Source organism: Neofelis nebulosa, chromosome 8 (assembly GCF_028018385.1).
Source record: "Neofelis nebulosa isolate mNeoNeb1 chromosome 8, mNeoNeb1.pri, whole genome shotgun sequence".
Taxonomy (NCBI): Eukaryota; Metazoa; Chordata; class Mammalia; order Carnivora; family Felidae; genus Neofelis; species Neofelis nebulosa.
Genome location: NC_080789.1, coordinates 65,025,192 through 65,037,587, shown reverse-complemented (window position 1 = coordinate 65,037,587; position 12,396 = coordinate 65,025,192). Strand labels below are relative to the sequence as shown.

At 39.0% G+C, this 12,396-nt stretch overlaps 1 protein-coding gene across 4 annotated transcripts in view; it reads left to right on the top strand.

Moving 5' to 3' along the window:
* DIP2B (disco interacting protein 2 homolog B) overlaps positions 1-12,396 on the top strand; it is a 227,767-nt gene that overhangs the window by 124,226 nt on the left and 91,145 nt on the right. For all 4 annotated transcript variants that reach the window (XM_058742806.1, XM_058742804.1, XM_058742805.1 and 1 more), the window contains exon 3: positions 5,494-5,622. In XM_058742806.1, coding sequence (XP_058598789.1) covers positions 5,494-5,622 — 129 coding nt within the window. The remainder of the gene's footprint in view (positions 1-5,493; positions 5,623-12,396) is intronic.

The following is a 12,396-nucleotide window of genomic DNA, read 5'->3' as shown; positions in this document are numbered from 1 at the left end:
AATCATAGGCAGAGTTGAAAGATAAGAAGCTGAGATTGGCTTTCTTCCATCTTTCTGAATGGAAATTTTGCATGCCTTCTTTTTCAAGTTATCACTGTTAGTGACTCTGTTCAAACAATGGCATCATGGAAGACTTTCTTTGCCAAAGAACAATAAATTATGTGTTGATCATTGAGAAGGAAGGCTTTGTGTTGTAGAAGAAATTAAAATCTGTGGTTTTTCTGAAACTTATTAAATCTAAATCATCGCTGTTTAAACATAATGGCGACCCCTAGTGGATATGCTGTACAACTGACCAAAATATCAGGAACCCTCAAACTGATAGTCATTGTGTAGTAATCAGAGAGTAATCTTTTTCTTTGAATGTCAAGTATGTTTCATACTTGAATTTAGGAATTTTGACAAAGATTTGATTTGTGAGGTCCACAGCTCTTGTTCCCTCACTTATCTGTATTTACTGTTTTTTTAAATTACTTTGATTTATACCTAACTCTGTTAACAAAAGAATGAAATGGTAAAGAACTACAGAGTGCCTCATTCAAGCTACTTCTGGGATTTTATGTCCTATTTGATCCTTATAAGCATATATAAGTAGTTTTTACATACACACTTGTAATCACATTATGGGAGTAGTATTTTGTGTTCTTTTATCACTTGACATGATCTCATTTAGACTATCTCACATGTCTGCAGTCAGCATATTTTTAATTTTTTGTGGTGTGTAATATCTTATTATGTTGATACATGTAATGCATTCTATCTTTGCTTTTAGTTTCTTACTGTGATAGTGAAACTGTGCACATCTTATTAAAAATCTAGAAATCTCTATTTTCAGGCCCCAGGTAATTCCTGAGATCTGTTGGAGTGTGAAACCCTGGCCAGGGAATGATTCACCTTTAAGCAGCATCTTGCCTGCCCCACTGACATTGGACATGTTGTCAAATAATGCCCTGCTGTGCTCCCATGTTCCCTGACATTCCCCCCCGCCCGCCCCGCTTCACTTTGAGGAGACCTGAGGTACATTGTTCTGTATCCCTTCCATGACAAATTGTTGCCCTGGCAAGTAAGCTAAGGTGGGAATAGACTTCCAAAATTATTTTAATCCAGCCAGGACATAGTGTCCTCCCTCTCCCAAATATGTATTGACTTGTCAGTTACTTTTGGGAAAGGAGACATGATTTTCCAGTTAAAAGATTGGAAAATCCTGCTGGTAGAGTCATAATTTATCTAAAAAGCTGAAAAAATATTAATTTTAACTTATTTTGGTCAGAATCTATTCAATGGGGTATGATCTTTGAATTAAGAAGATCTCATATCATTTTAATTTTCTTCTTTATACTTAACTATTTTCTTGATGTTCTATAATGAACATATATTATTTTTATATTTTGAAAAAGGTGAGTTTTCTAAATTATAACATCCCAGTGAACCCTATAGAAAAATATATAAAACATTCAGAATCTCATCCCCTAGAGATCATTGCTGTTAACATTTTACTGTATTTGCTTCCAGTTTTTTCAATGCATGTGTAAAATATATTTATAAATATTATATTTTAAAAAACAAGCTCCAGTACATGGGAATACAACTTTATAAAATTCATACAGATTGGAGAGTGATTATTTACAATCAAAAGGATTATCTACAGGGGCGCCTGCCTGGCTCAGTCAGAAGAGCATGCTACTCTAAATCTCAGGGTGGTAAGTTTGAGCCCCACATTGGATGTAGAGATTACCTAAGGAAAAAAAAAAAAGGACTATTTACAGTTTCATTATTAAGCTCCCCTGTTATACTTAAAGAAATTCAGTTCCTAAGGATTCATTTTATTTGGGGGCGCCTGGGTGGCTCAGTCGGTTGAGCATCCGACTTCGGCTCAGGTCACGATCTCGCGGTCCGTGAGTTCAAGCCCCGCTTCGGGCTCTGGGCTGATGGCTCAGAGCCTGGAGCCTGCTTCCGATTCTGTGTCTCCCTCTCTCTCTGCCCCTCCCCCGTTCATGCTCTCTCTCTGTCTCAAAAATAAATAAAAAACGTTTAAAAAAATTAAAAAAAAAAAGAATTCATTTTATTTGTTTTTTTCTTTTCTTTCTTTCTTTTTTTTTTTAATAACTTCTCTTGAACTTGAAGCCAGGTATATTGCACATTTGAGCCAAGGTTCTGTCAGAAATCCATGTTTTTGCGGCATTGTGCTTTGTGGGCACTTGAGGAATGCTCACTGAATAAACTTGTCAGGCATTTACTGAAACTGCAAATTGACCTTCTGGTTCCATTTCTGACAAGCTACAACAAAATGATTGTCTTGCTTTTAGACCCAAAAAGGACCTGGTCTGCTTGGGTGACTAAATTCCTGAAAGAACAGATAAACAGTGCAGAGCATCATAGTAATGTTGCTTGGTGAATAGAGTGTTGTGAGGCCTGTTTTGTGTGGGGTTTTTTGGTTTTGTTTTATTTTTTTTGCTTGTTTTGTTTTTTGTACCAGCTCAGTAGATCGCTTGCTAAATGTCATCTGACTGTCAGTTTCATCAGATGTCTGTATTTTTGTTACATTTCCTTGTGATTTGATCTCTGATAACGCCTAGATAATCCTGAGTGGAAATGTTCGTTCTCTTTCATTTTTCCTCAAATGTATCAACTCCTTGTTCCCCTGTCACTGGTCTGTCATTTTTTTTGAAACAGTTTTTATTTTTAACCTATCTTATCTTCTTTCTCCTAATTAATTACATTGAAAAATACAAAGTAAAAGCAGGAGAGGATGATAAAAAAATACATAAACCTTTGGTCCATCCTTTGTGAAATGAGAATCCATGCTCATTCTTTTCATCTTTTGGATCATTAGCTGTCTAATTCAGAAGCCCTGTGTTTCAGAGCAGGGTGGTTTGGTCAGTCCTAGAAGATCTATTTATTTAATTTAAAAAATAATCCATGATGGGTAATTCAAATATATATTTACTGTGACACCTCACCCCCCAAAGTAATACAAAGCTAGTGTTTTAAACTTAGTACTCTATAAGTCAAACCAATTTCTCTGTGCATACTTACAGGCAAAGTAGCTCATGGGTACTAATCTGATTTCCTTTCTCTATAGATCATGTGACAATGCAAATAAGAATAGCCCTTTTCTCTTTTTTGTTCTCTATTTAAAGTTAATTGGACTATGTTTTAAATTATTTCTCTGATGAATGGCTGAAAACTTAATTTGGAGGGACTTTTTGCAGAATCATGTACGTGAAAGCAAGTGATTTTTTTTTTTTAATTTGAATCCGAGTTAGTTAACATATAGTATAATAATGATATCAGGAGTAGAATTTAGTGATTCATCACTTACATATAACACCCAGTGCTCATCCAACAAGTGCCCTCATTAATGCCCATTATCCATTTAACCCATCCCCCCACCCAAAACCCTGCCAGCAACCCTCAGTTTGTTCTCTGTATTTAAGCGTCTCTTATGGTTGGCAAGTGATTTTTTTTTTTTAAAGAACTATTATCTAGCTGCTGACTATACCTTCTGAAGCATTTAGATGTTCCTAAACTACATTATTAATTCTGATTGCTTTCCTCCTAACAGTCTTGGGAGAATTTTCATAACCTTTTCTTTCCCTTTCTTTCCTTCCTTCCTTCTTTCCTTCCTTCCTCCCTTCCTTCCTTCCTTCCTTCCTTCCTTCCTTCCTTCCTTCCTTCCCCATAATCTTTTCTGATTGAGAACCAGTGGAGTTAGACAGATCCGGGTTTGAATTCTGCCTCTTGCCATTCCCTGCCTCTGTGTGGCTGCATAAAATAATCCATGTCTCTGATTCCTTTTCTATAAGTTGAAAGTGTTACTGCTGACTTTGTAGGATTGTTGTGAGGAGTAAATAACATATGAAAACTTCTGTATGCACAGTGCCTAGCAAAAACAAACCTTTAAATGTTAGCTTTTATTACAGACGGGGAGTTGGTAAGCTTTTTCTATAAAGGGCCAGATAGTAGATATTTTACACTTTGAGGACCATCAGTCTCTATCTAATTACTTCGTGTACCTTTACAGTGTGAAAGCATATACAAGGCAGTATGTAAACAGATGGGCATGGCTATGTTCTGATAAAACTGCTTATAAACAGACATGGGCTATAGTTTGTTGATTATATACTAAGAGATGAAGCAAGGTGTGAAAATACTAAGAACTCAGTATAGCTCTTCTGTGAAATGGATTATCAAAAGAATTTAGGTTGATTTAAAACTTCAGTTTAAAATCCCAGGCATTACATTTCAAAAAATTTTTTTAACATTTATACATTTTTGAGATACAGAGAGAGACAGAATGCAAGCAGGGGTGAGGCAGAGAGAGGGAGACACAGAATCCAAAGCAGGCTTCAGGCTCTGAGCTGTCAGCACAGAGCCCGATGCGGGGCTCAAACTCATGAACCCCATGAGATCATGACCTAAGTCAGATGCTTAACTGACTGAGCCACCCAGGTGCCCCCAGACATTATATTTCAAAATATCAAAATATCAGTGTTAAAATAGGTTCTGCTCTGTTAATATACTTTATATTAAAAATTTCAGCTGCCAGGAACCATCAAAAATAAACATTTCTAGATCCATAAAAGCACTTTAGTGGAGAGCATTCTAAGATATATTCTTCTTGCCTTCTTAAAAACAGTATTTGAGGTGCACCTGGGTGGCTCAGTTGGTTAAGCGTCCAACTCTTGGTTTCAGCTCGTGGTTTGTGGGACTGAACTTAAAGTGTTTCTCTTCTGATTATTTTACCTGTTTATTTCCCACTTCCCCATATTCTTGATAAGATAGTGAATGTTGATAGGACAGAGAATGGGGTTAGGCCAGGTACTGGAAAGGGGCAAGTTCAGTGGTGATTCTAGTTGAAAGAGGTTGACTCAAAAAGCTATGTTTGCATAATAAGCACTATAGTTTTGCTTATATAACATGTTTATTTGGAGTAACTTATAGTGAAGAGGCTAAAGTTCCCCAAGCTATTCTTTGTACCATTATGCAGGATTAGGGGGTCATATACACCCCTCCATCCCCCCCACACCCTCAATTCTTAAAGTCTTTGGGGTGCCTGGGTGGCTCAGTCAGTTAACTGTCCAGTTTTGGCTCAGGTCATGATTTCACTGTTCACAAGTTCGAGCCCCACATCAGGCTCTGTGCTGACATCTCAGAGCCTGGAGCCTGCTTTGGATTCTGTGTCTCCTTTTCTCTCTGCCCCTCCCCTGCTCAAGCTCTCTCTCAGAAAATAATAAACATTAAAAAAAAATTCTTCTGGAGTGGCCTTTTCACTTTCTCTCCTATTTTGCTATTTCTCTCGTATCATCTGTTGACAGTTATGACTCTAAGATTATATTTTTTAGCCTGCATGTCTTTTTAGGTATGTATATTGAAGCTCTCTAATGGGGTAATAGTACCTGCCTCAGAGTGTTGTGAGAATGCCATAAAGTGCTCAGAAAAGTTTAGCTACTATTGTTATCAGATAACCATATTCCAAATTTCCTTTTTTAGAAACCGAGTCAGCAGTACAGAAAGAACATAGAAACCAGACACCTGGTCCATCCGCAGCTCAAACTTCTGCTCCTTCTAAGTACCACCGAACTCGATCTGGGGGAGCCAGGGATGAACGATACCGATCAGGTGAGAAAGAACTGAAATTTACCAGCAGAATAGTTTTTAGTGACTGTAGTATGAACTCTGTATCCTGAAAGCTTTTAATGTTTGTTTGTTTGTTTCCCTTGAAGGGCCAAGCAAGTCTATATTAATTCATTCATCAGTCATTGTCTATTATGTGCCAGGTGTGATAGATACTCAATATTTGTTGGGGCTGCAGCCCCAAATATGACGTTTCTGCACTCAAGGTCAGAAGGGGAGCCAGACAAGTACAAAGGCAACATGAGTACATAAATAAGAAAGTAGAGGGCTAGGGTCACATGAGATGGTACTGAGAGAGCTCAGTGGACTCTGTTGGAAGTGGCCTCTGTGTTTGCTGGAGCTATGGATCAGTCTTTTTACTAATGGAACTGGAACGGAAACTTACAATGAAATTTCAAATTAGTAAACTCTTAAACTTTATTTCTTCTGACCCAAAAGGGACCCATGAGATGGGAAAAGGCAACATGCTGTGGCCGGCAGTGGGAACATGCCCCTGCAATATCATGGCCAGGACTGATGAGCAGAGAAACAAATCATAGACACTCAGGAGGACCGGTGGCATGGCAAGCCCGTCCCATGCCCACCTACTGTCCACTGTGCTAAGACAATCTCTGCAACACATTTACTGTCTTCAGAAGTAACAGAATTGGGGTGCCTGGGTGGCTTAGTTCAGCATCCAACTTCAGCTCAGGTCATGATTCACGGCTCACGAGTTCAAGTCCCACATTGGGCTCTGCACTCACAGCCTGGAGTCTGCTTCAGATTCTGTGTCTCCCTCTCTCTCTCTGCCTTTTCCCTGCTCATGCTCTGTCTCTCTCTTAAAAATAAATAGACACTTAAAAAAAATTTTTTTAAAGAAGTAGTGGAATTAAGTCACCAAACTAATTGCAGTGTTCTTTTACTTTCTTCAGATTTTTGACTCCTGTACCAGCTAACCTTTTAACCTTTTCTTGAATTAGAAAACAGGGTAAAGGGCACCTGGGTGGCTCAGTCAGTTAAGTGTCCAACTCTTGATTTCGGCTCACGTCATGATCCCAGGGTCAGTCGTGGATCAAGCCCCTCATTGTCTTCAGTGTGGAGCCTGCCTGGGATCCTCTGTCTCTCTCCTTCTGCCCCTGTCCCCCGCTCATGAGCATGCATGCTCTCTCTCAAAAATAAATAAATTAAGAAATAAAAAAAAAGCAGGGTGTGTATCATATCCTTTCAGAAACTGATTTAGAGAAAATAAGGAAAAGGACATGGTTGCCGACCTGTGTCAGACATTTTGGGAGCTGATTTTATTAGATAGCTGTTTTTATACACTGAAAGGAAGGAATGAGAAGTGTTACATAAAAAAAATAATAAAAGTAGAGGTTAGGGGCCCCTGGGTGGCTCAGTCGGTTGAGCATCCGACTCGATATCAGCTCAGGTCATGATCCCAGGGTTGTGGGATCAAGCCCCACGTTAGGCTACTCACTGAGCTTGGAGGCTGCTTGGAATTCTCTCCCTTCCTCTGCCCCTCTCCCCTGCTCAAGAGCACCTTCTCTCCCTCTCTCTTAAGAAAAAAAAGAGGTTACATGCCACCCCAGAATTTTCCCTTATACCTAACCTGGTCTTGATCGATCAGAGGAGGCTTTCTCAGAGAGTGAGACATCTAAACTGTGTCACGGCAGACAGACTGAGGGAAATAGCATCAGATAGTAGACCTGAAAGGAGTTCATTATGGAACGTAGAATGCAAGAACCCGGAAGTAGGTGGGAGATGAGGCTAGAAAGATGACCAGGGATGAGATCTTAAGGAATCTTGAATACCATTAGAGGGTTTCAGCGGAGCGGTTACATTTGTATTTGTTCTAGTAGTTTGCTCCATCTACAGACCAAGTGTTCTACCATTACTGTATCCCAGTGCCTGGCACCGGGCCAAACATACATAAGAGCTAAATAGATATTTTGGAGAAAAGAAAGAATAAAAGTAGTTGTTCGTTAAAGAATGGATTAGAGGGAGGTACAATGGGATATAGAAAAACATCTCAGGAGCTTCTCTTTGTTGCCAGGACCCAAGCCTGATTTCCCGGGCACTTTTGACTCTGGGGCCCAGGTTCAGCAACAGTGGGTTCTGACCAGTCCAGAAGGGTTTCGGCCTCTAAACTCTCATCTCTGGACTTCTGAGAGTTTTGTGGGGGTTCCCCCGCCTTGTTTGTTTGTTTTTACAGCATATAATAAAAGAATTAGGAAGGAACCAGAAAGATGATTCTCTACATCCTATATCCAGGCTGATCACATACAGAGAAAGGCTATAGTGACCTTTACTGTAACATTTTGACCTCAGTCAACTAAAACCTGTGATCTCTAGCCCCTTGCTCTCTTGTACCAATTCTTTCAGATTTACCCCAAATGTGGGAAAGTGTAGTCTGTGAACCAAATGTCGGTTAGCCAACTGTGTTTCTTAGTTTGGTGCAGAGATCTTGAAGAGGGTTTAAGGGTTTGGGATATTTGTCTTGCAGGGACTTTTTTTTTAAGGTAGTAGCAAGAAGACCAGAGAGGAGGTAAAATAGGGAAGAAAAGGCCATTTAAAACCCTGAAGATATTGAAAGATATGAGAGTACCACAGTACTATCATGAGGGGAACATGAAAGTGGAGGCATGCAAGCATGGATTTTGGGTAAAAAACACATTTTTCAGTACATTAGGAATTAACTAAATTGCAAAGGAAAACTCAGTAAATTGTGGCTTCTAATGAGTAAGAAGGAATCAACAGCAGCAGCAGAAGTAGAGCAAATAAGTTGTAGAAATTGTTGGGAGTCGAACTTCACCTCTTTGTCACTCCATCTTTAGGAACGGTTACGTTTACATGTCACATGCAAACGTGGCGTAAGAATGGAGGGTGTGTTTAGTAAAATGACAAGCATTCACAGTAAACTGAGAGGTACACCGAAAGGATTTAATGGTGTTATTAAGTGTAACTAGAAAATCCTTTCTTATTTGCTGGAGGCTTATTAATACCTATGACATTTCAACTAATGTTAATCAAATCTAAGTAGACTTAGTATTTCATGTTGCAGACATGGTATAAAGAGCTTATATTTATTCACAGTCAGATATGATCCGATTCCATTCTTTGTGCTTAGTCAAGAGGTTCTGACATTTCCAATACATTTGCTAGTACCTTTTTTCCCTGCACATCAAGGCATGATACAATTTCTACACGTGTGTTGTGGTCACAAGTGTAGAAAATACACAGTTGATGCCTGAGATGGAAAGTGATAGTATGGTAAGTAATTCTGACAACTCCTTTAAAGCTCGGTTTTTGAGTAATTAGCTACCTCAAACAAAACAACAACAAAAAAGGACTTTAGAGTATTTGTATCGCCTTTTCAGCTCAAACGTTAGTGCTGGAAAATGATACCCAGCTTTCACATGTGCTTCTGGCAGAGATATCCAAAGTCAGCTGTGTCTGGGGACTGAACTTCGGAAGTGGCTTCTTATCAAAGATCAAGATGAATTGTATGGTGGTAAATGAGTCAAATCCAGTTAAAAGAGTTGCCTGTTCTTATCAATAAGAGGCTTTGCTAATGTAGTAACTGTGGACTTCTTGTTTTGACACCAATATATGGGCCAGGGCTTACCATGTTAGAAAATAGATGGGTGGTTTGATTTGTTTTGTGTTCTGCTGACAGAAACCTTACAGCAGAGAAGAACATGCTGTGTAGTTATTAATTATCCAAATGTCATGGGCCTTGTAAAGCTTGATTGTTGTGAAGAATTCCCTAGTTTTAGCAAAATACTTTTGGAAGTGTAGTATTTAAAAAAAATTTTTTTTAATGTTTTTTTATTTTTGAGAGAGGAAGAAGAGACAAAGCACAAGTGGGGAAGGGGCAAAGAGAGAGGGAGACACAGAATGGGATACATGCTCCAGGCTCTGTGCTGACAGCAGAGACCCCAACGTGGGGACCGAACTCATGAACTGCGAGATCCTGTCCTGAACCGAAGTCGAATGCTTAACTGACTGAGCCGCCCAGGTGCCCTGGAAATGTAGTATTTTTAATTAATAAGTCTGAGCATTTGATTTGCTCTTGTTGAGGAAGTGCTTTTTCTCAGTATAAGCAGTTAATCATTTGTTTTCCGGGACAGCTAAGAACCATGATTTCATCTAATACAAGAAGAACACTTTTCACATTTTAACATGTCTGAAATCAGGATATGTTTTATATAAGATGGCATCATAGATTCAATAAGATATGGCAATCTTTTTTTTTTTTTTTCCAACATTTTTTATTTATTTTTTTGGGACAGAGAGAGACAGAGCATGAACGGGGGAGGGGCAGAGAGAGAGGGAGACACAGAATCGGAAACAGGCTCCAGGCTCCGAGCCATCAGCCCAGAGCCTGACGCGGGGCTCGAACTCACGGACCGCGAGATCGTGACCTGGCTGAAGTCGGACGCTTAACCGACTGCGCCACCCAGGTGCCCCAAGATATGGCAATCTTGATTCAACTAAGTAAACCTCAGGGACACTAAAACAGAATAACATAAATGCAGTATAAAATTATTTCGGAGCCATTAATAAGTTGGCACTGTGGTCTTAAAGGTAACAGCACAACAGTTTGGCAATATCTTTAAAACTTTGAATATCAATACCTTTTTTCCTGGAGATTCCACCTCTAGGAATTTATTTTACACAAACACCTACAAATGTGCACAAAGATGTATACGCAGACATTTGTTGTAATAGCGTTCATAATAATACAGTGGTTAAATAAGTTACAGCATGTCCACACAAAGGAATTCTATGAAAGTGGATTTTAAAATCCTTTGAAAAAGAGGTAGATTTTTTTGTGCAGATATGGAGAGATGTACAAAATATATTTTTAATAAGTGCAAGATAGTATGTAATGCATGACCTGATTTTTAGAAATATGAATAACAACATTACATATATTAAGAACACAGATACAGAAACCTGGAAGAATAGGTAGCAAACTGTTGAGGTGGGATTAGTTTTGAGACGCAGTGGATCTCAGAAAAAATTTCACTCCAGCATTATATGTGCTTACATCTTTTTCCAATATGTATATTAATTTTTTCTAATATGTATACTAAGGGTTTTTTTATTGTGGTAAAATGCAAAATACATATAATGTAAAATGTATTCATATTGTTTTTAAACAAAAAGGTAGCAGTTTTTTTTTCCTTTTATTGAGGTAGCATTATATTAGGTCAGGTATACAACACAGTGATTTGATACCGTGAAACGATCACCACAGCGAGTCTAGTCAACATCCACCACCATGCGTAGCTATACAGAATTTTTTGTTGTGGTGGTGAGGACTTTGAAGATTCATTCTCTTAATTCTCAACTTTTCAAATGTACAATGTATTAGCTACAGTGACCGTGCTGTACATATATTCCCATGACTTAATTATTTTATAAATGGGGGTTTGGGAAAGATAGTTTTAAAAATGATAGCCCTGGATAAATGATTGAAAGCAATAAATCAGTTATTGTTCTTAATGATTTTTACTCTAAGTATGGATTCTTCTGACTTAGTAATGGGAGCTAAATGCAACAATAACTCCCTATGTTACCCTAATTGAGAACTTTCTTTCTCTGTCTAAATCTGATCTCTGGGGCGCCTGGGTGGCTCAGTCACGCTTCTGACTTCAGCTCAGGTCATGATCTCATGGTCTGTGAGCTCGAGCCCCTCATTGGGCTCTCTGCTGTCAGCACAGAGCCCGCTTCGGATCCTCAGTCTTTCTCTCTCTCTCTCTCTCTCTCTCTCTCTCTCTCTCTCTCTCTGCCCCGCCCCTCTTGCTCTCCCTCAGAAATAAACAAACATTAAAAAAAATTTATATCTGATTTCTGACATGGTGGCATTTGCTAAGGGGGCTGCCACTGGTATACCAAGACTATTTTATTTCCATATTAATACTCTTCCTTATGCCAAGGAAAGTAAATTGAGTTTAGTTCAGTTCATCAAGAATTTATTGTAGACCTGTGAGTTGAGCACAGTTTAGATTCTAGAGAAGCACAGACAGAAACCCAAGAATCTTTTCTTAAACACAGGTATCCTTTATAAAAGGTCGAGGCAGAAAAAAAGAGGGGATGACAGGGGAAGGAGCCTGGGAACTGGCACTGTTAAGGGCAGGCTTCATGGAGGTGTTGAAGTCTGGACCAGTTTGAAGGGTGAATAGCTGTTTGCTATATAGATATTCCAGGTTAAAGAAAACGTAGTCTGGGGCGCCTAGGTGGCTCAGTCGGTTAAGCATCCGACTTTGGCTCAGGTCATGATCTCGTAGTTTGTGAGTTCGAGCCCCGCGTCAGGCTCTGTGCTGCCAGCTTGGAGCCTGGAGCCTGCTTCGGATTCTGTGTCTCCCTCTCTCTCTGCCCCTCTCCCACTCATGCTCTGTCTGTGTCTCAAAAATAAATAAACATTAAAAAAAATTTTAAAAAAAAAGAAACGTAATCTGTACAAGGGAATGTGAAATGCACGTGAAATTTTATTTAAATTTAAATTAAATTAAAATTGCATTTTCCCTCTCCACTAGGCACACAGTATAGTGCCAAAATTAATGTGATACCCTAATGTTCCAGAATTTAATAGTTGCTGTCTCTGTCATAATTAAAAATGTTAAAGTGGTTGCTGCCTTAGAAGTTGGTGAAAACGGCATGACTACTTGATGGCTTGCAGGTAACTCTTTGAACTGTGCTTCTCTACTTAATGATTGAACCTGTCTAAGCATCTGCCTTTTAGTCTGTCCATATCTGCTAGTCTGTTCAGTC